General features: G+C 42.9%; 2 protein-coding genes across 2 annotated transcripts; one reads left to right on the plus strand and one right to left on the minus strand.

The window, feature by feature from the left end:
- Positions 1–750: 750 nt before the first annotated feature.
- Positions 751–13,812, minus strand: LOC134519449 (uricase-like). The gene is made up of 7 exons (XM_063343666.1): positions 13,522–13,812; positions 12,639–12,755; positions 12,435–12,513; positions 8,447–8,633; positions 7,830–7,953; positions 7,326–7,409; positions 751–6,358 (listed from the first exon to the last, which is right to left on the minus strand). The coding sequence occupies exons 1-7, from the start codon at positions 13,810–13,812 to the stop codon at positions 6,221–6,223; spliced, it is 1,020 nt and encodes a 339-aa protein (XP_063199736.1). The 3' UTR covers positions 751–6,220.
- On the plus strand, positions 12,403–25,914 carry DNASE2B (deoxyribonuclease 2 beta). The gene is made up of 7 exons (XM_063343664.1): positions 12,403–12,533; positions 15,788–15,940; positions 19,703–19,880; positions 21,163–21,244; positions 22,307–22,468; positions 23,960–24,157; positions 24,721–25,914. The coding sequence occupies exons 2-7, from the start codon at positions 15,828–15,830 to the stop codon at positions 25,074–25,076; spliced, it is 1,089 nt and encodes a 362-aa protein (XP_063199734.1). The 5' UTR covers positions 12,403–12,533; positions 15,788–15,827; the 3' UTR covers positions 25,077–25,914.
- Positions 25,915–27,184: the final 1,270 nt, after the last annotated feature.

The raw sequence follows: 27,184 nt of genomic DNA on the forward strand, positions 1-27,184 counted from the left end.
GCTGCAGCCTCAGTCCTCTTCTTCCCTGTCCCTCCTCTTACCGTTTTTTATAATATCACTAGTGCGCACTTATCAGAATCTTTCATAGCACTGCTAAAAATTATTTGAAAGCATTACAGTATGCCTTTTTTGGTATGATGGTTGTGAAATATATATTGGTATTGTTCATCAGCTCTGATGTTCGCTCTCCTCTCCAGCTGTAGGTACACAATGCATAGCATGTTCTCTTTGCATCCAAATATAGTGCCAAGTACCACGCATAAAGCACATATAAGGCAACTGTCGGCAAAGTATGGAGGCTGTGACTCCAACTGTCCACCAAGGTGACTTTCTCAACCCAGAGAAAATTGTTCTTTCTGCTTGTTGATATCTCCCATCCCTGCCAAACAGTTTGCTCTAATATGCTATACTTTATCAACTTGTAGAAAATTCTTTGCTCTTATAATTATAGGACAAGACTTGGCAGCTGTAGCAAAGGGAGTAGCTGCACATGCATCACTCCTGGTTAGAAATGGCCCAGGTAAAATGTCATGTTAGGCCCTCGCTGTCAGTGATTACTTGCTAAATGAACTCTTCTCACTTTTCCACTGCTTTTTTCAACATGTTCAATTTCTACCAAGTCCTTTACCTCTTCCTCTTTTTCAAAATCAGTGTTTAATTGGTCTGTTAACTTCAACACTCCTCTTTCCACTGTCACACTTGAGTTAGTTACAATCACAGTTATTTGAAAAGCAGATGGTCTTACTTTTTGTGAGAAGCTATAAGTTTATTTCTCATTTTTTAATGACAATATTGTCTAAAATTTGATGGCTGAGTCTGAGCAAGACCAGAAAAACATTATCTCACTTTTTCTCTATTCTGGTTCTTTACTTCCAAGTCAGAACAGCAGTTCCTTCCCTTCCAGGAATGGGTTTTGTCCCAAAAGTCATGTGTGAAATTAATTGACAGTAAATGTGCGTGTGAACCATGTAACCATCACTGGCTCAGTAGGCAGCAGGATGAATGCAGTGATATAGAGAAGGGTCTGCTGTACCGTCTCGCCTTCACCTCAGGGACAATATACACAGGCAATGGATTGCCTTCTGCTTCATCGAACAGAATGAGAGGACTTGGTGTTTGGGGATGTCAGCCAGGAGAGCCCAGCCATGTCTTGTTCCATCACACCAAAGGCTTCCATACACCTCCACCTCCGCATTGCTCAGTTTTGACAGCAGCTTCCCCAGGGGACGTGCAGAGGGCAGTGGCTGTCATTAGCCCATTGGCAGCCTGCAAGGGCAGCATCCATTGGAATAATGGGCAGACTGATTTAATAAGTAGCTTTCATTCCTGTTGGGAAAGGCTGTGTTCTTTTTAATATAATGTAACAAGGTCATGAAATTATTTTTTGCTTAGCCCATAGAATTGGGGAATTGTTTGATTTAGTGATGTTCCTTTGGATCCCAGATGTGTATTCAACTAACTCCCAGAATAACAGTAGCTGGCAGATGGTATAAATTTGGGGAATGCAACTATAACCTCAAACACCTGGAGAGCCCAAGGGGAGCACCATGAAGACTGTAAGTGGCCCTTGGTCTCCATGTGAGAGTTTCATTGCTGCTGAAGGCTGCTGGTGAGTACTGGAGACCACTGTTTTATTTATATGCTGCACTCGTGAGCATCTTTGTTAAAGGAAGAGTCAGCAATTGTAACTGCTGTGTCATCAGCTGATCTGCTGATAAGGCAACAGCAAATGTCTTGGTGTTGTCAGGCTCACACTTGTCTCAAGATGTTCTTTTCCCCTTTTCAGATGGTTGCTATAATCCAGCTGCTCGTCTATAAACACTCTGCAGTACTTGCTATGTTGAGGATGCCCCCAACTTTGTAGCAGCTAAATCACGTCAAAAAAGGAAGGGAAGGCTCATCATTTGCACCGGTCTCTGATTCAAGAGTAACATTGCTTTGTCTTGTACTGGTGGATTGCAGCAGGAGGAAGTAAAGAGTAAGGAACTTGTAGCTCAGTTTGTTTCCCAGCTGGTGGCCAAACCATAGCAAGAAGAGTGGAAGTGGGTGTGTGCCTGGGTGTAGCAAACCTGTTTCACAAGAGTACTCCTCTTCTACTCCCTCCTCCCTTCTGTGTAAATACCACGTGCCAGTTTGCCTGAGCTTCTTTATCTGGAAATATGTGTAATTGAAAAGATTTGGAAACATTGCAGGCATACAAGGCCATTGAAACTTGAGCTCTTGTCTTTTCCAGGTGGATGTAGATGTTTATGTGGGAATTCATGACTAATGCCACTCTTGAGAGGTGGCAGAAGCCCCCTTCAGTACTCGGGCACTCTGGTTTCTGCTCTTATGTTTCCCTCTGCACCAAAGGTTTCTCTACTCCCTTATTTTTCTAGTTTTGAGTCCCTCCAATATTGTTTGGTTTGGGGTTTTGTTTTCAGCTCTGAAGTAGCCTGATAGGAGAGATACTCATCCTCACTGATTTATTTATTTTCTGTTCTCTCTCTCCGTTGATTTGTCTGATCTGTTTTACTCTCACTGTCTTTCTCCCTCTTCTTCCCTTCCCCCCATCTTTCCTGCTTATCTTCTGGTCTCTCTTGCCTCTGTTACCTTATGTTCCCATTCCAAGCTGGCTTTCCTGTGTATCTCCATCCGTTAGCGCCTGGTCCCACAGGCACACATTGACTTGCAGCAATGCCTGATCTGATGTGGTCAGCTAACGGGTCAGCTGTGGTCAGCTAAAGTGAATGATTACCTTTGCTTCTACCCCCCAGGTCCTTGAAGTACTCCTCCAGCTCTCTCTGGTAGGCAGCGGTAGGGTATGTGCCCGTTTCCTGGTTCTCTCCACCACTTGTGTTTTTGTGAGCCTGGCAGAGGTGAACTGCTGTCCTAGTGTGTAATTTGGGATGGACCTTGAAGGGAACATGGCAGGCTTCAACTCAGTGCAGCTGAGGGTCTGCAAGTCTGTAATAACACTATGTAATGACTAACCCCAGTTCATGTTGTTCTTATTTGATTGACATAGATCAGTCATACAACAGCTGATCTAGTAAGTGCCAATTATACATTTCTTTTTTAATATATATATGTATACTTATGGGACCAGGCGTGTGTACATGCACTCTGGTATACATGTGTGTTTTTTCTTTCTCAGCCTGCTATGAGTGTTAGGGCTCAATCTCAGAATCAGAAAACAGTTTATAGCCTAATTATAGCTGAGATGTGAGTTGACATTTTTGATCCTATAACTGGAGACATTTAATAGGTTTCTTTTCTAGATACAGCTGTGCACTTTCTGGGAAGAAGATGGCTGGCTGTTGTATGTACACAAATAGCATGATTTTCACTTCAACAGTATTTATATTGAGATTTCTAGGCAGAAAGGGATTTTTTTGGTCACTTTAAGTCAGCTCAGTTCAACTTAAAATCAGGGTTTTGTACTCCTGGTAAAAGCAAGATTAAAATAAAAAGACAACTTTAAAGAAGAAGAAAAAACTGTAATAGTTAATAAAAACTGACAGGTTTAAATGTGTATTGGAAAGCAGGTAGCCTGAATATATATAGAATAATACAGCCAGTGAAGACAGATCACTCGTACTGAGCCTGATGGTGACATTTCATCTCTAGTTTAGATATTGGCTAATGCATTTATCTAGTGCGTTTTATCCATGTGACGTTGGTTGCACGTGGAGCATGATCGGCAGCTGAGGAGGATTGCGGTTGGACTGTCCTGGGCAGCTATCAAAATTGAACAGAAACAGGATGTGAAAGAATTGGACAATAAAATGATAGCATGATGTTTGTGCACTTGAAATATCCTGTTTCTTGGTAGAAGGCTCGAGGCCCAGCAAGGTTCATGTTATCAGTAAGAAGATTTATTTTAAATGGCAATTTTACAATCTGCTAGCTGCTGATCATGTTTGTCAAGTGTGATTTCATCAGCAAAGCATCACAGTTGTGTCTGAGTAAAACACAGCAAGCAACTTGAATAGCTCCTCAGGACAGGAACTGAAAAAAAAACATCACTGGATTAAAATAATGCAAGTCCAATGTGGAGAATGAATCTAATGAAGCCAATGGGAATTTTGTCAGGTTTCAGGCCCAAGTTAGTCTGCCTAGGTCCCATTTTCAAGAATTATTTATGCCATTATTATCTGAATCTAATTGTCATATGGAAAATTTGGGCTTCTTCTAATTGCCTAAGTCGTTTCTTTAGAAGCAATCTGCCCACAGAAGTGACTCAGGTTTGCGGTGCTGGATGGAGCTGTGCCGAGACGCCTTTAAAGACTTGCTGAATGTCTGCATGTCTGTGGAGGTTTATAGAAACAACATCACATGAGGGTATGTGTGTGCTTGTTGCCACAGGAAAGTCTAAATGAACAACTGCTTGCTGCCTTCTGTCCTCATTCTGCCATGAAGGTTAGCCCACTAGTACCATACAAGCCCACAAATGAAGCACAAATAGTGACGAAGGAAGCCTTCCGCCTAATGCAATAAATAGGTAGAAAGGAGGTTAAGATCTGCCTTGTTTAGAAAGAGGTAAATGCTGAAACGTTCAGTAAGATCCTTTTTCATCTATTTTTCCATCTGTTGGCAGTGAACTGTCATTTGGAACAAGACCGGTGACTTTTTGAGGTAAAATTGGCTGAACTAAAACATGTTTCTTTTACATGTAAGTAGTAAATGGTTTCATTTCTTATTTGGTAAATAGTCAAATACTAGTTTGTTTTTTGATGTTGCTCTTTATTTGCCCTTAAAAGATACATTAATAAATTACAAGCACCTAAAAATAGCAGAAATAAGAAGACATAAGCCCACAAGTACAATACAACACAATCTAACAAGGTAAGAGAGAATGTCCCCGGCAAAAGCTAGAAGTGTTCTAAATAAAACTTTCAGAATTGGCTAGTGACCAGGGAACAGCATATCTGGGCCAGCTTCACTTCTTGTAATTTGTCCTGTGGTTTTTCAGGAGATATCTCAGACTTGTGAACAGCGTCTTCCCTTCGCATCTGTTACGTCCTGCTCACCAAGACAAGTTCCTGTCTTGCTAAGCACCTCAAAATGTCACAGGTGCAGGGACATGTTCCTCATTTTCAGTGCCTATGAGTTTAGTGATTGTACCCACAGGAATGCTGCTGGTCTGCCAAATTTAGAAGGCACAAAGGCAACTGAATTGAAGTTTTCAGAAGTAACTTTGGGCACTTCCCATTGGATTTGCACTCTGTCACATGGAATTGGTGAAAATGACACTCAGAGAAAATGAGAGCAGCGGTTAGAAGCTGTCCGAAGCTGAGCAGGATTTCTGTTTGCAAACTTTGTAGCTGCAGTCTGCAAAGTGAGAATTGTTGGCTGTATAGTTTTACCTCTATGTTCAAAGCTATCACCTGGGGTAACTACAGTAAGACATGCATTGGCTGGCTGGCTGGCTTTCTCCCTACCCCTCCCAAAAGTAACAGGGTTACTTAGGTTGACTCCTGCCTACTTAGAAGTCATGATGAGATTATTCGACTAAAGAAAACTATTTAATTAAACTTAGAGAGATAGCCCAAAACCTCAAGCACCTCAGTGGTTAATATAAAAGTAATTATATAGTAGCTGTATAGTTTGATGAGTAGCAGCAGCAGCCATGCAGTCAGAATACATGCCGAAAAATTAGTCAACAGCTGTAACTATTCACACCACAAAGGAGATATGAGAGATACTTTTTTTTTTTTTTTTTTCATTTCCTTCACAAAGAAATTGGTGTCTGACTGATTCCCTGTTCAGGTACTGGGTCAGAACCTCAGCTCTGTAGATCAGTGTGGCATCAAGTGGTCATCACAGGTTACGTCAATGAAAGATCTGGTCTTGTGCCTGTATATTCATTTTAATGAAGGAAAATTAATAAATAGAATATACAGAGTTGCTGATTTTACATGTCAAAACATGTTGCAGACATTATCTAATTGATTGTTTCATTAAGAGATCTGTGAACAGCTGGTTTAAAAATTAATTTACTGTAATGTTTCCAGATGGAATTTTCAAAAGAGTATAGGGGATTTCAATCTCAAAATCACACTGAAATTCAGGGACAGACTTCAATTTCTGAGTTCCTGAGGGTCCTTCAGAAATCCTAACCTCAGGAGTTCATAGAGGGAAAAGTAGTCAGCAATGGAAGAGGCCAATAAGGAGTATACGTTGACAGGAAAGCCATGCTGTTAAGTTTATCAGGAAGGCGTGAGTGTAGCCAAGAGGTTTAGTTTCCCTGGGCAGCTGCCAGTCCAAACTGACTTTGCCTCTCATCTTTCATAATGTGGCCTTGTGCTTCTAAGAACTTCTTCCTGCCAAGTGTGCAAGCGCAGGAGCCATAGGGAGTTTCCACTGGAACCAGAACCTGAGGGGGTTAAGGACAAACAGAAGTCATTTCTGAGACAGGGATGTGCCAGCACCACCACAGCAGAAACTGCAGCTATTCACCTCCTCATAACATCATGCCCAGGCCCTTTCCTTCTCTTATGAACATTGATGGTAGATGCTGCTATTATCTCAGGTGAAAGTGGATCTATAATGTCCATGTGAAAGAGGGCAAGGGCAGAATAGGATGGCAGCAGAATCACAAGTCTGAGGGAGGGAGACTAGAGCGTAAACAAACTATAGACCATTGATGCAAAATGGAATAACCCACTTTCTCTCTGTGACGTGTGGATAACATAACAGACTTTCAGCTGGACTTGGCTGTCAGCTAGAGCAGCTGTGGAGGGAGGAGCATATGTATCTCATCCCCTACATCTCTCACCCTCTGCCTGATCCCAGACTTACACACCCTGTCTGCTGTTGGACCAATCTGCTTTGGCTCCTAATGGCTACAGAAACCTCACTGCTCCCTTAGAGTGCTGGTCTTCTGTCACCTAGGGTTAGTCTATGGCTTGTAACCCCACTGCACCAAGGATGCTCCCTGGCCTCAGTGGTGCTGCCATTGGAGCAGAAAGAAAAGCCATAGTGGGCTAGCTTTTCACACTACCTGGCTATCTGAAAGGATGACATGACGCAGTCTGCTTGGTTAAAACTGCACAGGTTGACATTATAACTAAAAGTCAAATTCAGGAATGATTTTTCAGAGGCAGTCTTTCTTACAGATCCTTTTGATCTCCGAAGCATTCCACTGTGCTCCTTCAGCTTTTTATCAACAATGCAAGAAGGCCATTATCCTTCTGTAATCAGTGTAAATCTCTTATAGAGGTAAGGTGGAGCTTTCGCTGGTTTGCTCCCTTTAACTCTGTTCTCTGAGGAACTGCAGCCATGCTTTAAGGCTGACTATTTCTAAAGAACTGGGGCAAGTTCTGTTTGGAGCATTTACTTACTTCTTTGTCATTGGTCAAGCCTAGATTCTTCATGTCTACGACATTATAAAAAGTGTTGTTCAAGACGGTTTCTATAACCTGTACCTGAAACCATGAAAACGGATGAGACAATGGATTAGTGCACTTTTTCAGCCAACAGCCTGACAGTGTCTTCACTCACTGTGAAGAAAAGCAATGCAATCCCCCACCCCCCCAATATGTGCAGTTGATCAAATGCAATTTATTTAACATGTTGACAACGTTGTAGCACCCCTCTCACTTTTACTCATGTCCTGCCAAACACTGAGTGATATTCTCCCCCACTGTGTTCACAGCTGGGGAGCAGCATATGAATTCCTCAGTCTGTTCATGTTTTTTTCAGCCCATCTAGCTGTACCACCAGTTAGTTTCCTTAGTTTACTTAGAACTGCCAGAGGAAATAACAGGCTCATTTTAGTCTTCTCAGTGGTCCGATTAACATTTGCTATTGTTTAAGTAAAACATCAGCAGGAGGAAAGAAGATACCTGTGACACTTTGGAAAGGACGCACATCTGGATACAGTTGACAGTTTTCTGGTAAGAGGGTGAATATTCACCACAGTCGGGTGGCCCAGCAAAGGCTTCAAGGATACATTCACGGATTTTGTTCCTAGAGGTAAGAGAGGTTCTTACAAAATCTTGTATCAGCTGCCTCTGTCTGGATCCAATATGTTTTACTGTGTGGTTGGGATTTTTGTGTTTTCTCTGTCTTTTCTGACAAATACATAGGACATGGGATTTTATGGAAGAACAATTTCTTTGTCCTGTAATGTCCAAATTCCACATACCCGCCCCCCGCTCTATGCAAATAGGCGTTTTGCTAAAAGTATTTAAAAAATTAATTGTTAGTTCATTCTCCTAAATTGTTCTGTACTGAATACTGAACTGTCCATTTGAAGGCTGTCCACTGATGCCCCATCAGAGAGAGGAGTAGCCCCAAGGCGTGCCTCTCGCCTCTCGTCCCTAACAAGTGCTTAGTGCCACCACTGAGGTCTGTGAGTGGCTGGTGCACAGCAACTGCAGATGTGGCCCTTACACCTGCTCAACTGTATAGAAGGACTTAGGGATCACAGGTAATAAATATTATTTGATTTGACTTATACCATATGCAGTCAAAGTCAAAATCCTTGCATTCGCCATATGACCATTTGCAGAAGAGCTCTCCACATAAAATCCTGTCATTCCTTTCAGGAAGCGTGGTGTGTTCATTCTTGTAGAAGCCTTCAAATCCAGACTGTGTTGTCTTCATAAGTTTCAGATCTTTAATTCCAGCAAAAACAACCAGAGGACCTGTGATCCAAAAATATGAGACACTATGAGCTCATTTTCAGGCAGAGAGAAAGAAACCTCAGGTGCAGTGACTGCTCCAGAGCCGTGACGCGGCCTCTCCAGGACTCACTTGTGTGCTTCTGTTGCAAGCCTAACTACTTTTAAAAATTATTTTCTGCACGCTGATGTTAGCAGAAAGGTAAGAAACAAGACAGAAACTACTGAAATCAGAGCTCAGTGTAGAAAACGGAGAATCCCATCAATCAAACTGCAGTCGAGGAGAGCTGAGGACACCCTTTATCTCACCTTCCTGGAGCTGGGACGTGCCTTGGGTTGTCTCACTGATGTCAGTTCAGGGACTACTAATTGCTCCAAAGGGAAAAGAAATAGGCTACTAGTGCTGCGGTGTACAGGAGAGGTGCAGTGAGCCTTTTCTAACAACTTAGACAAGTGTAGAGCTCTCTGCACAAAGACTTGGAGCCTTAATCAGAAATTCACTTTACATACCCATCCTGTTGTGAGTTTTGCATCCGTAAGAATGAGAGGGCGAGGAGCCAATGCAAATCCCTGCAGTTCAGCTAATTGGCAGGAACTGGCACAGATACAGATGCCACCCACAGGTTCAAACTGGCAGTGTTTTCTCTCTCAGCCAGTATTTATAAAACGTGCTGCCCTAGATCACTGCTGCATGGGTGGATTATCATCTTCTAAAGACCAAACACTTGTGTCCTGGACTTTTTCTTTTGACAAACCTTTTGGATGGTGGCTAAGTAATTTCAAGCGGCCAGTCATTTAGAGCACACCAAGCTGATAACTGAAAATTTCACTGATCAGAGCTGCCAAAAAAGCAGATTCGGAAAAAAGAAACTTTATGGCAGGCTTATTCACAGCCTGTATAGCCATAGTCAGTGGCTGAAGCCCAGGCTGCTGTTTCTGTGCTGCTCTTGGTGCTCACATTAGCTAGTTCAAAACTAATCCTTGAATAGGTCTGGTGCATAGTAATCCTGCCTTGGACTGAGAAGACTGACAGGCTTTGTCTTTAAACTGTGTCTTTGCAGGAATTTATACTGAAAATAATTACACTGTGATGGATATTTCTAAATTACATGGTTGTTAGAGGTTTGTTGTTTTTAAACTGTTCTGTCACTGGAAATTTATCAGAACTGCATTTTATCTATGTCTTTTCTTGTTTACATTCATTATTGTTTTTGAATGAATCCAAAGAGGTGTATCTATAATTTTGGCTACATCCCCCTGTTATTTACTAAAGCTTTAAAAAAAAATGTAAAGAAGAGACTGTCTGTGGACAGGATATTCTGGTATTTGTTCAGATCTTGATGAATTGAATCTCTCTTGATGAGAGAGAATTTCTGACACAGAATTAAGTTCTTCATCCTTTTTTGTTAAAATTCAAAACTATTCACATATATACACTTTTTTCAGATAAATGCAATACTTGAAACAATACAAAATATACAATACAAGTGAGGAAAGAATATCTTCATATAAGTTTGCTGAGAGTTCAGCCTGGAGAAGAGAAGGCTCGACGGGGACATTGTAGCGGCCTTCCAGTACTTAAAGGGGGCCTACAGGAAGGATGGGGAGGGACTCTTTATCAGGGAGTGTAACGATAGGACAAGGGGTAACAGTTTTACACTGAAAGAGGGGAGATTAAGCTTAGATAATAGGAAGAAATTCTTTACTGTGAGGGTGGTGAGGCACTGGAGCAGGTTGCCCAGAGAAGCTGTGGATGCCCCATCCCTGGAAGTGTTCCAGGCCAGGCTGGATGGGGCTTTGAGCAGCCTGGTCTACTGGGAGGTGTCCCTGACCAGGGCAGGGGGGTTGGAACTAGACGATCTTTAAGGTCCCTTCCAACTCTAACCATTCTGTGATTCTATGAATTCATTGCTTGGGTATAAGATTGTAATACACAGGTATTAATGTACTGCAGATACTATCAGTGAACCTGGATCTCATATTCAAATCCACAGCCTTGTTTGAAAGAGCTCCTTGCAATGAATGATTTACTGAAAGGCTGGCTGGCTGTGCGCCAATCCACCTGAAACTCGCACTGAAGAATATAACGCCTTGGCAAAGTTTTCAAGGTGAACGGCTTGTACTGTAATTGCAGTATGTTTTGTGCTTGTGCTGTCGTCAGTTGTCAAATGTTGACTCTGTTATTTATAATGTTTTCAGTTTCCAAAAAACTCTGAGCCTTTTATCAGCTGATATAATGGCAAAAAATAAGCCTATAATTCTATTAAACCTCACTAGGTTTCTTTTAATGATGAGAAAAGTGTTAAAAGATAGGATTAACTAAGAAATACATTTCTGTGTCTGGCTGATAAGTGCACAGGAGGATGCTAAAGATAGAGAAGGTTCTCTTATAAGAAAAATAAAAGGGATTTGAAAAATCTTCTCTTTGGTTATTGTTCACCTAGGCAGGGAATCCTAAAGAAACAGCTAAAGGGCTACATGAAGGGAAGGCTAAGGAGGAAAGACAGTTTCTTCAGTAAGCCTTAAAAGCTTTTTGTTTGTGTAGAATCTGAAATTGCAGAATTTCATGCTGAATTCTCAAGGTGATGAAAAATTTAATTCAATCTGTACATTAAGAGCAGCAGCTTTTCAAGAAAGCATCAGCTCTTTTTCTTTTTTTTTTTTTTAATTCAGGTTTCTTTCTTAACATTTTCCAGAAGTAAATACTATGGAGGCCACCAAAAATACAGCAGTAGTTAACATTGTTAGGAACATTAAAAACAGATTAGGCCAAGAGGCAGTGGAGAGTTGTATGGGCTCGCTCTCTTCTTTCAGCAGGAACACAGGGACAATGCTCAAATGCACCTGTCAGAACCTGTGTCCTGTCTGCAGGTGAAGCTGGTCTTGCCCCTGTTTCCTAACCCTGACACGGTAGAAAAATAGGGAGAGAGGGTAGGATGGGAAATAGTTCTAGGTTACATTGGGGCAGTAATAGATAGATACTGAACTAATGCCTAAAATCTCTAAACCCACTGTGTGAAACGATGCAGTGGTCTCCGCTCAGTTCCCAATAGCCTGAGAGATGGGTTAAATGAAACACCAACACAGTGAGATTGAATTTGCACTCTTTTTGTGAGTCATAGCAAGAAGAGATAATTTTTCACTCCCTTTGGAATGCCAATTTACAGACAGACAGTTGAGCTCAAAAGCCTATGTCTTTTAAGTATCACAGAACGCTTGGTGAAGCCAAACGGTGCTTTGTTTACACATAGTGCAAAAATAGTAAGCACGTTCTGAAGTATTTTCATGTGAAAAATTGTTTGCACGTAGACCTGGACACTCACGATGTTCAAGCCAGCCTGGCTCGCAGCAATGAAATTGCATCTTTCTTAGAAATAAAACCAAGGCATGTTGACAGGGTTTTGAAAATGACTGCAAACTAGGCAATTGGCCTATAGCAGTGTGGTTTCATGATACATTCTCTATAGGGTAATGCTAATAGTGAGACTGCAGAATATAGTATAGTGTAAAAAATGAATCAGACCGTTCTCAGTAGGCTATTAAATCCTGTGACCATATATAGTAGTTCTGCTGTATGCGCTGTTGTAACCATTGTATGTTTAGGATATACGTACAAATGTGAGCGACATTAGTTTGTCAGCCATGTCTCAGAGATCAAGGACTGCAAAATTAGATCATAAAAGTATTCTTTGTTTTAGACTTCTGGAGCAGTTTGGCTGTGCTGTAAGCGCTGCAGCACCTTTAGCTATCTCTAAAGCCATCTTCATCTCTCATTGGCAGACATATTTACAGACAAGTAGGGGAAGTTGCAAGTTCTTTTCTCACCGTTTCGGCACTGCTCAGCTTCACAGAAGCGGATCCCATCAGGAACACATATGAATGAGTGGATGTGGGGAACACCATTCTGCAAGTTAAAGCAGACATGTAAGTAAAAGAGCAGCAAATACTATCTTTACTTGAAAACAGGAACTAAAATAGTGACAAACGGCTCCAGCATAAACAAACTGAATGTATTAGTATTTTAGATACCTCGTGTAGACGTTGCCATGGTACTTCTTGAACGTAGGTTTTGACGTACGCCACTTGGCAAAATGTTGTCATGAAGTGTTTGCAGATATCTATAGCAAATTGTTCTATGGTTGGGATCTAAAACAGCAAACAGTATTATTAGAAAGAAGCAATTACCCCATGTGCAAAAGTAGATTGTTTTGATTGTTGTAAATATTTGGGAAGGATCAATGTTTGACAATCAACGTAAAAAACACAGAGTTCTCTCATATTTGGTTTTGTGCACTGTGCCGAGTCATTTGATCAGCGCTTTCAGCGTACGCTGCAATTACAGCTACAGAGTCACGTCAAAAATCTCCCATTCTGTGGTATAACGAGCTGCCGTCCTTGGACTGAGAGAAACTGCTGCAGAGCCTTACCCTTTGAGGATATAATGCTGAAATAATCATAGCGATATTCTGGTAAAGCTTTACAGGCTAAAGATGGGATTTCATTACTGAGACAGACAATTTACGCTACAGATTGTCATTATGATAAATGCAATTGAGGGAGGTAAGAGCACAGTGAAGAGAATTAAGGGGAGTTTCACATACTTTGAGACCTTCTGTTTAAAAATGCTGTAGAGGAATAATGCAGTATTATGTGCTATTAAATAAAATAAAAAAAAGATGGATCTTATGTGACAAATCTACAAAAAATACTGCTAGTTCTGCAAGAAAAAAAGGCTTTGGAAAACTAAGGAGGAGTCAGCAGGATAAGCAGTGGCGGAGGAAAATTTCCCTCCCAAATCACTGAAGGTGACTTTAGTGTTGATAGTGTATTTTGAAAATAGAAAGTTGGTATAACAAACACTTCCAAACAAAGTCATAAGAAATAGCAAGGCTAGTTAAAAAATAAAAAATACCCCATTTTTCTTGGCCAACACAAGGACAATGTTCTTCATGGTGTCTGTAGGTATCACAAGAGAGTTGTTTCCATCCAGGTACTCCTGAGCAGAAGTCAGCCGGAGATGCGTGCACACTTCCACTTCTTTAACAAAGTGCTTCTTCCCTTCTTTATGAAGGCGAAGGAACTTAATTGTGTTCTTGCCATATTCGCAGTTGAGGACTTCTATATCCTTGATCTGCAGAGAAAATACGTAACAGTTGTAAAGGAACTCAGTGGAAGCCTGAGTTATGCTCAATTGATGAAACATAAACAATGTTTATTTCTGTGGTTACCTGTGATAGTGAAAATATTTCCATTATGAATTGCAAAGTCCTGATGGGAAGAAAAAGACGCTTTAGGAAGCTATTACTATGTTAGTAGCAGCTGTGATAGAATTTTAAAATTTTAGGGGGGGCAGATCATATAACACGAGTAGCAGTGAACTAATCTCTCTCATTCGTCATCTTTGGGTTAGTCCTGACTATAAAGACCTTCACGGAGTTTCCCCTCCATCATCTCTTTTTGCACCCAGAGTGTCCCAGTGCATTCAGTCGCGAGCAGAGGGCAGGCAGCATCACACCCATGCTCTCCGTAGTTGCTCCCGGCTCTGCCAGGCCGGGCAGTGCCTCTCGAGATACAACTCCTGATCTTCCCTGGCACCAAGAACAGACCTCCACGACCTCCTACTCCTCTGGCTCCCAGCCCTCACACTGCTGTCAGGCTCCACGTGTGTGATGCACTGAGCTCCCTCTGTTTTTATGCAGAAGCTGGCAAAACGCGGTCAGCATCCTGCATGGCAGGGCCCCTGACAGCCGGCAGGGCCCCTGACAGCCGGCAGAGCCCAGCAGCCGCTCTGCGTCCCCAGGGCTGCCCCCTGTCACACACGCCAGGGCACGGGGACTTGCTGCTCCGAGGCCGAGTGGAAGCAGTGAGTACCAAAGCAATTCTTCCATGAGGGGTGGGAAGGTTGCTTTGTTAAGCATGCAGAAGTCTCAAACAGCCGTCACGTTCTTGGCATGCTGAGTACTTTATTACCCCCACTATGTACGCTGCAGCTCCTGAGAGCAAGAAGAAAAGACAGGCGGAGCTGGGCTGGTTCAAAGCATTTCCTCACAACTGTGTTACTCTTCTGATCTCCCACAAAAGGGATCAGAAGCAAGTCTGAGCAGCAAAATTCTCATTTTGATCCACACCTCCAAAATCCTGGCTTTCTGGGATTGTTGGTTCTGTTTGCACTAAGCCCTTTTCAGTTTCATCCTGCTGCTGTCAAACACACCCTATTTTACACATTCATTACAGAGTTGGAGAGGCTGTGCCAACAAGGAGACAAAATACTGTGAAGGGTGTGAGGATTTCTGTTATGCTAAAATATCCAGAGCGTATTGCACTGCACCTTCCCTGAGGCTGAAATATTCCATACTTGGTATCAACGTCTTTTAATGTAAATCAGCACCTTTTAATGTAAGCATAATGAGGAGGGAGAAAGAATATTTTATGCACCAGAATATAAATTGAAGCTTTTTATGTGTGAGTTGCTAAAAGATTATCAGATGTTAAATTGCTGTATTCAGACATGTTTGTTCCCAAGAGAAATGTTAATGCACTTAAAAGACAATTTTAAAAAAATATATTAACAAATTGTAAGCAAATTACTGTGGCTCGGAGATCCGAGGGTTTTCTCTGACTGTCAGTCCCTGCGGGCTCCATCCCCACAGAGAAATGAAGGTCCTCAGAGCTGGGCAGAGCTCAACACTGCCCCAGAAACCCTCCTTGCAGGAGCGGTGCAAAGGCCGGGCTCACTGCTAGGGCTAGCTGGAGAAGTTGTGAGATAGAAATGGTTTTGTTTTGCATGTCTGAACACCGAGGTTTTTTTCAGATAGTTGTAAAAACAAAATTCCTACTTCAGTCATGCAGCACTAAAAAGAAAGCAAAAAGGGTTTCGGTATCTGCTGCCTTTTTTTTTTTTTAAAGCAGAATACCTTGAATATTCTAAACTGTCAAAATACTACCTCCTAAAATACAAAGGTAAGTTTTCTTAAAACCATTACTTGTCATTTTGCTGCCCAAAGAAATCATGAGCTGTTTCCAGCAGCTGCCGGGAGCCCTGGCCCCACTGCTGCTGGCCGTCCCTACAGCGGAGCCCTACTTCCCCGGCTGGCTCTGCCGTCCCGGGCAGCCCAGGCTGCGCTCACCCCGTCACGCAGCAGGAGCTGACAGTTGGTGAACACAACTTCTCCTTTTAGACCCTACTCAGTGCTCGCCCGGCGCAGCTGAGAAACCAAAATGCCCGCGGAATCTGCATGGTGTCACCCTGCTTTGCTCCTGCTCCTCTCCTCCGTGCCCCTGTGGGCAGCCGAGATTTCCTGCAGGAATGAAGACGGGGAGGCTGTCGACTGGTAAGTAAATACCACGCAGGGGAGAAACGCTGGGTGAGTAAATAACTCTTGAGATTAAACCGCATGAAGTAGGTGGATCTCTGAGAAGTAATGCATAGCAATCACTGTTTTAATCCTGTTTGCCTGTGAGTCGTAGCTGAATTTTGCATTTGGAAAACCCTGGATAAGCTATTGAAATGTGGTTTTGTTTCACTCAACCAACCACCCTACTGCATTATGACTAACTGCAAAATAATCACCGATTTACCCAGCATTCATGTCTCATCATCAAAGGCAGCATAACCTGTGTTCGGGTGCCAAGGCTGCACTCGCCGCCGGCAGCCCTGGGGGCACCTGGCCTGGCCCAGCCCGGGGGCTCCAGCACATGCTCACCTGGCTGGGGGAACTGAGCCGAGCAGGGAAAACACCCGTATCTTGTTGCTCGTACCCCAACAGCAGCGTGGTGGCACTTGTCCCCTCGGTGCGGTTGCTGAGGGGGAGCGGTGGCCGAGCCACCCTGGGAGCGGTGGCGTGGGAAAGCGCCAGAGAGCAGAGGTCAGTCTCCGTCACCAGAGCTGCCGGCGTCTTAGACCTGGTACCATCCCACTGCCAGCAGCGAGCCACAGTTTGGGTATTAAATGATTAATTGGATTAATGTGCTTTGAAGATGAAAGATGCAAAGTATAATTACATAATACCCAGCCCAGGTTTAAAAAGTTAGACGGCAGCTCTTCAAAAAGAGCACAGAAGCCTCACAAAGATAAATATCAACCAATTTCAAAAGAAAAGTGTCTTTCTCGTGGAACAATGATTAGTTTGGATACAAGTGATAAAGAAGTGGGTGCTATTCTTGCACATCCCTTGCACCCAGAGCGAACTGCAGGGAGGGCAGGAGCTCCTCGTGCCGCAGCCTGGCTGCTCAAGCAGGAGCATAAACCCGACTTTATTAGGGTCTGGCCCATCCGTGTGACTTGTCACCCTTGCCAAGGCCTTTCTGGATAATGTGTTTTTTTTCAGGAATCAGACTTTTAGTTGGTAGAGCCTCCCAACGACCTAGAGGCACGAGAAATTTCATTTCTACACAAACTGCAATTATCCCTTGCAGAATGAGTCTGTTCATAATGAAAGAAGGCAGACCAAAACCAAAAAAAAATCAATTTCTTAAATGAACACTATTTTGTACTCAAATTCTCTGAGAAATACTTTGAAAGCTGTGGCCAGGAGTAATTCACCTGTGCCTCTGTGTGAATGCCAGTGACGTGGGACCCATTCCAGCTGGGAACTTGGGGGTGAGCCCAGGCGAAACTGTGTTCCCTTCTGACAAATTTAGCAGGAAGGACAGGGGGGGATTTCCTCTCCCATGTGCCATGATCAAATGAAAGGGAAACTTGCCAATCTGCTGGGGTCATCCAAGTTTATTGACAAGAAATAGTCAGCTTTTGGCCTGATTCTGGATTTGGTTGCTATGAAGCTGATAGGAGAAGCAGAACTGAAACTGCTGAGAAAAGCTTCCTCTTAACCAAAAGATGTCGATGCCATTTCAAACAAACACAGCACTGCAGGTTTTGCATTCAGTTAGCAAGAGCTTTATGTGAGTTCCTCCTATTCAGTGGTTTCATCCTGCAATAGCCCATAATTACTCATTATTAGTATTCACGCAGCCTTTCATTTGCCACTAAACCGGAGGAATCACTTGCCTTATCTGACCCGATCCCATCTGTGCTCCCCGGCCATGCCTGCGGTTCCTTCCCACGCGCAGTGCCTGGGCTGGCAAAATTCTCCTCCGTGTTTCCATGCCGCTCAGGAGCTCATCCCACCATCTTGCTGCACCTCCCGCTGCGGCTACCAGAGCAAACGGTCGCAGGATTGGCTCTCCAAGGAGGGCAAAGGGTCTTTCCTTTGTTCATCCAAACTCACTGTATTCTGTGGGAAGCTTTTCATGCAAATAAAAGCCCAAACTCTGCTTTCTGAGAAGTGTTGAGTCAAGGACTGAAGCCACAGATGAACATAGTTTGATTTTTTTTTTTTCTTTATATTTTTTTGGCAGGGGGGGAAGAAGTAATTTACTTGGAGTAAGTTAGTGTTCAGTCACAAGCAACGTGACAATGCTAATCGGGTATAAGCGGATTTGCTTTTCCTTGGTTCTCAGGAAAATAACTTTCACTCTGCTCCCACAAATGCCTAAGCTCTTGAGAACCTTCCTGTGCACAAATAGCAGTGAAGACTTTTATACAACTTTAATCACTAATACACTCAGCTAGCTTTCTGGAAAGGGACAAAACATGTATCCACTGGGAACTGGCAAGAATTTACTGATGGTTCAACTCCTAGCACTTCCGTAAGCTTACCTGCTAATGTGGATTTGACATATGCGAGGCTGTAAACACCCCAAGAGCATAAATCTTTCAATACATTTCAAAGCAGTTTGGAAAGGCTTCCTATACCAATTCCTGGATGAGCTCATACTACTGTAACTCCTGCTATTCCTCTCCTTTCCAAACCTTCACTTCAAGTACAGGGATCATTGTGACTCCCCATGCTTGGAGAGCTCTCCCCAGCCTTGCTATAGAAATCACTTTCTTCTCTGCAATCTGACATCAGCAACAATTTCTCCTGAGATACTTAAGGAACATCGCTCTGTCAGTGGCAATGCAGGTGGATTACCGGGATCACCAGTGGTGTCTGTTTCTCCTCTGCCTGTACATGTACGTTTCCCGTGGATTAAATGTTTCGCTAGCAAAATGCTTTCCTGCCACTTTTCGCCTGCTTTCGGAGATGCCTTTTTTGACCAACTTGAGACTGTAGATCAGCTGGGCAAGGCTTACGCCTCCTGATATACTTGAAGGGTTAAGCACCGTCAGGCTGCATTTTTGGTAAAAAGTATAGGATTGAAAATAATGCCACTCAGTTCTTACTATTGACATAAATAACACGTTGCTCAAGTACGGCATTCAAAGAAAGTGGCTCAATTAATTATATTGAAATTAATCCCATGGACCTGTGCACTGGGGAAACCTGTTTACTTCATCAGAGACATTAATATGAACTGAGCCATTTATTCACAATATTGAGTACTCTACAATTTTGAAAAGATTTATGTTTCTGGATAATGGTTTGCAAATATCCAGTCTGCAACTGTTCAGCAGAGTGTGAGTTTGTTATGAAAAGTAGGATTGGAACAACATTATCACATGGCCTTATACTTATTTTGGGGTTTTAATATGTATAAATATAACATTATGCATTTTTATAATTTTAATACATAATTTTACCTATTTCACATAAAGTTATATTTATATAATATAAAAATGTATTGATAAGAAGTGTCCAGGTTGACCACAGGAACGTCAGACTGAGTTTGGGACCTGAGGTTCTCTACCAGAACCAGGAGCAATAGGGATCTGGTGGCTAAACAGGGCTCCCAACCAGGGCTACCTCAAATTCTTTGGGGGTGCCAACAGCACTCTGGCCACAGCAACAGGAGTCTGGTGCCGAATCGGCCTCCATTTCTTGCTAAGGAGCAGAACAAATTTGTCTGCAGTGGGTACTGTGCTGCCAAACTGCAGCTGGTTCCTGCGCTGGGTGACCTCCTCAAGGCTCAGATGTCCACATCACATGCTGGTGGCGCTGGTCCCCTGCCAGCGCAGGCATCCCCAGCGTCACACTTCTCTTAAATCCTCTCCTGGGAAGGAGATACTGATTTGCACATTCAAACAGGATGGTTGTAAAAATCTAGACGTAAATGTAATGTAAAAATATAAAAATTGCTCTTCATGGTTGCAGGTTTGCTCTTTACAAGTTGCCAAAACATGCCAAAGGAGAGATCCGCCTACTGGGGCTGGAATACATGTACATGGACACCCTGGCTCCACAGTGGCAGCTCGGTAAATACCTCATCAACATGACGCAGGGCGCTCTGGGACAAACACTGAAGCAGCTCTACGAGACGTACGAATCCGAGGCAAGTAACATTTAATTATCATTTTGTTAGTACGCTTACTTGATATTACATGCAAATGAAATGAAACTAGGCAAATTAAGTACGTAGAGGTATGGACAGGCCTGACCAACTAGATCTACTAAAACACATCAAGGGGAGCGTCTTGTCAGCTGGGCAGATTAGTTCCAGTTTTGGCTACAATTAGAAATTATCCTCAAACTTCTAATTTCTAGTCAAGCCTTTTACGCACTTAAGTATTGCCCATCAAAAAAATGAGCGTTGGTACACAGTCCCTTTGGCAGCTTCTCTGCAATTCATGTTGAGCAACATCTGAAGCTGTGAACTGGCTGTGAACTCAGACCAGGGCCAGTGGTGACTATTACAGACACTTGTCCTAAGCCCTCCCAGGTGCACGTGTTTCACGCTCTGTCTCAAATCCAATCTAGGTTTTGCTCCTCCTCCTGAAATCACCGTGACTGCATCAGCAGTGATTGCTGCATGTTAGGCCTTTTTTTTCGTTCCCCCACAGTCAGACACCTCATTTATATTTGTGTGAAGTGATTATCAAATACCACAGGATCTGCCTATAGTTATTTTTTTAACATCTACGTAATATTCTTGGGAGTCTGGGTGTGTCTTTGCACTTCTGCTGTGGGTTAGTGGTAGGGTGTCATTAATTTCTATGTAGAAGAGATTCCCAGAAGTCAGTCGAATATTGGCAATCCAGTCAACTGTCCTATTCCAGGTCTCACTGTAATTGTAATAAACTGCTTACAAACTCAGAGTACATCGGGAGGGGAAGCACATCTCAACTCCTTTGATGTTCTCTGTTCAGGGGAAATAAGGTGTGGCCACATGCAAATATTTTGCAAAAAAGCATTAATTGCTTGTCCTTCATAAGAACACTTGTCATGTCTATTTCTCCTCGGCAAACATTTTCACCGGATCTGGCTGCTAAATCAAAGGTACAAAAAAAAGAGGGGGGGGGGACTTCCTTGCAAGCGGGTGCCCAATAAACCCACATAAATTGTCTTAATGAGCGCATTCGACCTCTTGAGGACAGGTTACTGCAATGACTGAGAGAACTTCCACTTTGTATTAAACAGGACCCTAATGCTGAGTTGTCAGGTTTATTTTACTGTAAATTCTGCGGAGACTCTGCCAGATGAACTGGGAGAAGGATTAGGCTCGTGATGTTCACACAGAGAAATCCTGAATTCTTTCTTCTGTTCCCAGCAGATGTTGGCTTAAATGCCTTCCTTTTACTGAATGCCGTGTTTCAGAAATGTGTTTTTCCCTGCAGAGGGACAGCATTGCGTATGCGATATACAACGATGAGGTCCCTGAATCAGACTCTGACGGGCTGAAAAAAGGACACACCAAAGGTACAGGGAAAGTCCTAAGCTACTATTTTCTCCTTTCTAAAGTTGTTGATAGCATCTAATTGTCTGTTTGTCTATCTGCATATCTAAAATTCCTGCCTAAAGCAAAACTGGAGAATGATTTGCATGATGTGTGGTTTGTTATATAGTTGTATATGCTGCAGCTTCTGTTTTGGCTTTGCTATGCCTGTGCTGTGTTGAAGAACTCTTAGGGCTTATGGAACCTTTGTTTTCAGGAGTTGAAACTCACAGAGCTCCTTTCAGCAAGTACAGACCCCATCGTCCTGAGCCTAATAGCACCAGCAGTACAAGACGTGAAGGGAAAGGCACCCTAAACATAAACCCCTCCAAACTCTCTCTCTATGGGTCAAGAAATTACTGCAAAGATCATGGAAGTGCTAAAGTAGGCAAAGTGAAACAAGACTTTAAGTAAGCATAAACTTCAGTGGAGGTCTAAGCAATTCCCTTGAGGAAGCAGATGGGATTTGCCCAGCCCAGCTCTGGGCTGAACACATTTTGCAGGGCTGAACACGTTTCGCAGGGCTGTATTTCCAGGCTGCAGCAATGGGGACGGCTTGGGAGCCGTGCTCCCCTCTGGAGCACCCTGCTGCAGGGGGAGGCACAGCCCGCCTCTCTCCTGCTTCCCCGTGGAGGAGAATTTGGTCTGGGGAAGAAGGCACAGTGTTGACGGAGTCTGTTTCCGCTTACGCAGTGAATATATGAAGGGAAGGAAAACGAGCAGTGGAGAGAGGGTCACAGTCACTACATCATCAGACTTACGGAAGACAAAATTTGAGCAGAGAGACAGAAAGGTTTTGAAAAGATTTTTTTTCAAAAGAAACGTGGTGACGGTTTGAGTTAGGCTATGCAGGAGAGAATTAATGCAATTTTAATACAATATTAGTGTCTCCTATAATCCATTAATCTACTCTAGAGTCAGTTTACTGCAGACAGTAACACACTGAAGTGTGGTGTCTGAAGCAGCAAATCCAAAGTAGGACACAACTCTATCGTCTCAGGGCTTTTTCTGCCTTAATTCATTTGCAATAACTTTTTTTTTTACAGGATTTCTGCTCTTGGACAAATCACAAGGCTTCTGGGTGATTCATAGCGTGCCCCTGTTCCCTCCCATCCCTGAGGATGGTTATGGATATCCAGCTTCTGGGGAGTCCTACGGACAGACGGCCATCTGTATCACCTTCAAATATGATCAGTTCACAGAAATAGGTATGAAAAGCTTCTCCCTAAAAAAGCTTTTGCCCCACCACACCCCTCTGACTGCCTTCCTTGAGGCTTCACCTCAAACATTGCTTGTTCTTGTCCTTCATTGTCAGATTGGGAAACAAAATGGGGTCTGGAAACAGTGTTCTTGGCTTCAGCTATGTTTATCCAACGATTTCCTGTGTGAATGTGGGAAATTCACTCTTCCACTCTGTCTCCATCTCCCCATGGGGACTATTGGGATAATAATAGTCACGAGTGCATACTGAGGGTAAACTCAGTCCATGCACGCAAAATACTTTGGAAATATAAAGAAGGATGATTAATCATTTTTAACAGTAATAGCTTGTTCAGCTGCAATTGTCTGCAGTTCTAAAACTGTAAGGCAACCACTGCTTGAGCTGGAGTAGTAGCCTTAACTCATCGGAAATATGAAGTATGGAATAAATATCACCCAGAATTTCCCTAGGTGCTTTTTGCCACATAAAATACCGCCCCCCTCAAATCTATGCCCATAAGATTCAGAACAATCCAACAGTGATTCCTGGTACTGGAATTCTGAAAAGGGACTATCAAATGGCATTACAGGAAGTCATACTGGCATGCTCCTTAACAATTTTCACACTGTTTTTCACTCTTTTCTCAGTTACAAAGCTCAAATGATATTAATGAAACAACCATACACTGTGCAAATGGCCGGGCTGGCCAACCCCAGAGCCACCTAAACCAGGTTCCTGTTTATGGAAGCACATCTATGCATGTGTTTAGGGAAAGAGGACAAGAAAATGAGATGCGTACACTAATGCTTTTCCTGCTCCATCCTCTCAGCTTCTGGTAATCTGTGGTTCAGGTATTTCCTGAGCCAGAAAGACTGGAAAGTTCCTGATGGACTGGTCTTCCATGAACTCATCTAATGAGCCCATTTGTTCCTTTGCTCTTTACAATATCCATGTCAAGGACGTCTACAGTTAAGCTGCGCACTGTACAGAAAAGTAAATTTCTTCTGCAAATTCAATCCAGATGCTGAAAGTCAAGCTCTGTTCTCCCTAAACCCAAACTAGACCCTTTGGCAGCTCTTCTGTTTGCATTTGGCTTGGCAACTGTAACTGACTGGAAACTACTCCTGTAAATACGGACAGGCTTGGATTTACACATGCCATCTGAGCGCTGTGTGACTGCTTAGAGGCTTGAAGATGAGCATGGGTGGAAGTGGCAGTGGACCGAGACCACTGGTTAACAGTTCTGCTAAGAATAATGAGGATGTGAGTGGAAAAACCTGAGCATAGTCTCCCAGCCAGTCTACGTGCTGCAGGGCTAGTCGGAATGCAAAGCAATTAAATATGGTTTTGGTTGCTAAAATACTTTGACACTGAACTCCTCCAGGAGACAGGCTGTGAAGTTTAAGAAGGATTTAGGTTTCCTTTCCAAGGCAGAATACTCTGCTAATTGTTTCATGTTAACCCATTTTAATTCTGCATTTCTTTGGTGTTTTTTTAGACCAACAGATGCTGAGTTATAATCCAGGAATCTACAGCTGTTCTATCCCTAACGTCTTCCAAGCTGATCTCCCAAATCTGCGGAAGCTCTGCGCAGGGTCCAGGCTGCCCTCGGTCCCTTTGCGCCACCTCTCCAAGCTCCAGTCAGCTCACGGGGAAACGTTTCTCCACTTTGCAAAGTCACAGTTGTTCATAGATGGTAAGAGAACCTGTTGCTCTATCTATCGCACATTCTCAAGCAAGAAATAAGCAATTAATATATTGTTTGTCAATTAGTATTTTCTTTGAGGGGGAAAAAAGAAATTCAGCTTCAGAAACAAATGTAACAGAGGGCAAGGAATGGTGTCCCATCATAATATTCTCTCAGCCACACAAAGCGAAATGCTGTCTGGTCCTTCAAATGCCTGAAGATGTTTAACAATGTCATTTTCAGTAAATTTGTTTCCTGTTATTCAACACAACAACAAAGAACAAAAGTGGGGTTTGAATCATCTGTGCTTTTTTGCTATGAAGAAGACTTGAAAATCTTTTTCCTTTCATTTTTTTCCATCTGATTGTTTGTAACAGGTTTTCCAGGAAAAGGAGGAAAAGTAGAAATGAACTTCTGAAACAGAAGTTAAATTAATGGGAGGGAGCAAAATCCCCTCTGGCTCACTTTAGGCATTGGAAAGGAATGAGCCCAGTTTAGATGATGCTTTTCAGTCTCCTCTTAAATGAAGGAACATGAAAGACTCATTTTCCACACCCTGTGTTATTCCACAGATATCTACGTGGCCTGGATGGCTCAGGAACTGAAGACCGATTTGTTGGCTGAATCCTGGCAGCATTCTGGCCAAAAACTTCCCTCAAATTGCTCTCTCGACTACCACGTCTACAACATAAACCTAATAGGGATGCCATTGAATTCCACCTTTCATTCCATCAACGATCATTCCAAATGGGCTGTTTCAAGGGAATACAAAGATCAGTGGACCTGCATTGGAGACTTAAACCGTGCTGCCGAGCAAGCTTGGAGAAGTGGTGGGTTCATCTGCACACAGAACCAAGACATCTACAAAGCCTTCAGGCATTTGATAGTCCACTATGAAAGTTGCACGGAGGCCTCCACATTGATATAACGAACCATTCCTCCCAAACAGCCCGGCCCCTTGTTAAAGAAAGTGTAAGAAATGTCTCCCTTAAACTATATTTTCACTCTGAAAAATGACCCTTTGAGTTGCCAGATGTGTTAGACCGTCACCTCGTTAGCTATAAAAGCAGGCGGTTTGCAGATAAATGATGGCTGTTTTTCTCTGGGTGCGGACCAGCAGGCTCTGTGTGTGCTGAGCCACGCTCCGCTCTCTCCCCGGCTCCCCTCGCCATCAGCGCCAGGGTGGGAGGAGACAGGCCGGGACGCTGCTGCACAAGGCTGCACCAAAGCACATTGCTGTGAGCGAGCGTGTGCGGGTGTCGCCGGGGAACTTGTGAGTGATGCTGGAGGGGGGACGAGAGGAACAACCGGAACGTGTCTCGTTAGCTGGGCTGTCGGGGCTGGGCGGTTAGCAAGAGGAAAGTACCCCAAAATGCTTCAAAATCACTCATGTTCCAGGCACTGTTGAGGTCAATCACAGCATTTCTGCTCAGTTTGGTCTGAATCTCTTAAAGGGCTGACATAATTGGATACAGACAGGGAGACGAGTAGATCTGTGGACAGGAAGGTTTCGTTTTTACGTGATTGATTTTTAGAGAAGAAATGAGCTTTAAATCATTTGTAACCAATAGCTTGGGAGTACTTCTAGTGCTTTTATTCATGTGCAGCAATCTTACAAACCAATAAACATGTCCAAAATATGAATAAGCAAAATAAATTGATAGAGAAAACGGTATGTTTACAGTCTGTTTATGGTTGGTTATGATGTTTTATAGCTGCCAAAGGAAAAATGGAGACAATTAGGAAAAACTTCAAAAGAAAAGAGAAGAAAATATTTGAAGGAAGGTGTTGTTTCACCTACATTTCCACACTACAACAAACGTGGCTGTTTGTTAGTTTTCAGTACCTCCAGTGTCAGGATTAGGACCTGAAGTTTGTATGGACTTACTATAAAGACAAAGCTAATTTGCAAAATCCTGATACACTCTTGGGTTCAGATTTCAAAAGTGTATCTGTATTTAATATGTTCCTAAGTATATTTATGGGGTTATATCTCACTTGTGGGTTGTTTTTTTTTCCTGAATTGCTAATACAAACTCCAGTCTGAAGAGCTGGCTGTCCCACCAATATTTCTGTTCTGTTGTGTTCACAGCCCATAACCCTGATTCTGCACAACAGTGTCTTAAAAGGATGTAGATATAAAGAAACGCCCCACAACTACAAGATTTCCTTCCCTTTTCACCCTGAAAAATCAACCAAACAACAAAGCGTACGAAGTACCAAATTAATTTCAGAAAACATCTGTGCATACTTCTAGAAGAAATAAAAATAATGTGTCTGGTCTGCTTAATGAAGAGGATCGTGCAGGAATAGATTTCATATTTAGTCAATCTGGATCAAAGGCAAACCCAAGTCTCAATGAAAATAATTTAGCCAGCTTGGCTCTTCTGCACAATATAGGTCTTTTTCTTTTCCTGGCATTTTTCCTATCAAAAATAACATTTGATAAATAATTTGCTCCATAATGTTTTTTCTCTGCTGCTTGTCAAATTGTTTACATATATACTTCTCATGTTTCACTAGCTGTGGTCAAGCAACACCTATTTGTGGCAGTGATAATTGACGGTGACACGGAGCTCTGAGCAGTGGGACGGTAGGGCATCGCTCAGATAAGCCAAGATAAAATTGATTTCTCTTGCCCATCTTTTCCTGGCAGACACTAACCTAACCTACCTGTCTGAACTCTTATTTCTTGCCCACAGCTCTGCATACGCGTGACCTCAGTGTTACAGGAATGGCGAGAAATCCTTCACCGGAGACAGTGCTGGTGAGGTTCACCCTGCTGCATCAGAGCGCACCTGGACCTGCGACACGACTTGTATTTCTTGTGGCAGATGCTCAGCCACAGCACTTGGGTCACAGAGTTCAATAGCAAAGAGTCTCCTTCTCCATCCACCGGCTGTCACAACAGTGCTGCCGTAGTCCTGCTCCCCAGGCTAAGAGTCATCAGTCCATCACTTTAAGTGCTGATTGCTATTCGTAATTATTTGATCAATTGATAACTCATAAAGCTTCACAAGACTAATTACAACATTC

The sequence above is a fragment of the Chroicocephalus ridibundus genome, chromosome 8 (genome assembly GCF_963924245.1).
Source record: "Chroicocephalus ridibundus chromosome 8, bChrRid1.1, whole genome shotgun sequence".
NCBI lineage: Eukaryota > Metazoa > Chordata > Aves > Charadriiformes > Laridae > Chroicocephalus > Chroicocephalus ridibundus.

Coding starts and splice junctions, on each gene's coding strand:
- DNASE2B (XM_063343664.1), top strand. CDS start 15,828: ATGCCCGCGGAATCTGCATGGTGTCACCCTGCTTTGCTCCTGCTCCTC. Junction 21,245..22,306: donor GAAAAAAGGACACACCAAAG/GTACAGGGAAAG, acceptor TTTTTTTTACAG/GATTTCTGCTCTTGGACAAA. Junction 24,158..24,720: donor GTCACAGTTGTTCATAGATG/GTAAGAGAACCT, acceptor GTTATTCCACAG/ATATCTACGTGGCCTGGATG.
- LOC134519449 (XM_063343666.1), bottom strand. CDS start 13,812: ATGTTTCATCAATTGAGCATAACTCAGGCTTCCACTGAGTTCCTTTAC. Junction 7,954..8,446: donor TTTGACTTTGACTGCATATG/GTATAAGTCAAA, acceptor TCTTACCTCTAG/GAACAAAATCCGTGAATGTA. Junction 7,410..7,829: donor TCCTTTCCAAAGTGTCACAG/GTATCTTCTTTC, acceptor TCATGGTTTCAG/GTACAGGTTATAGAAACCGT.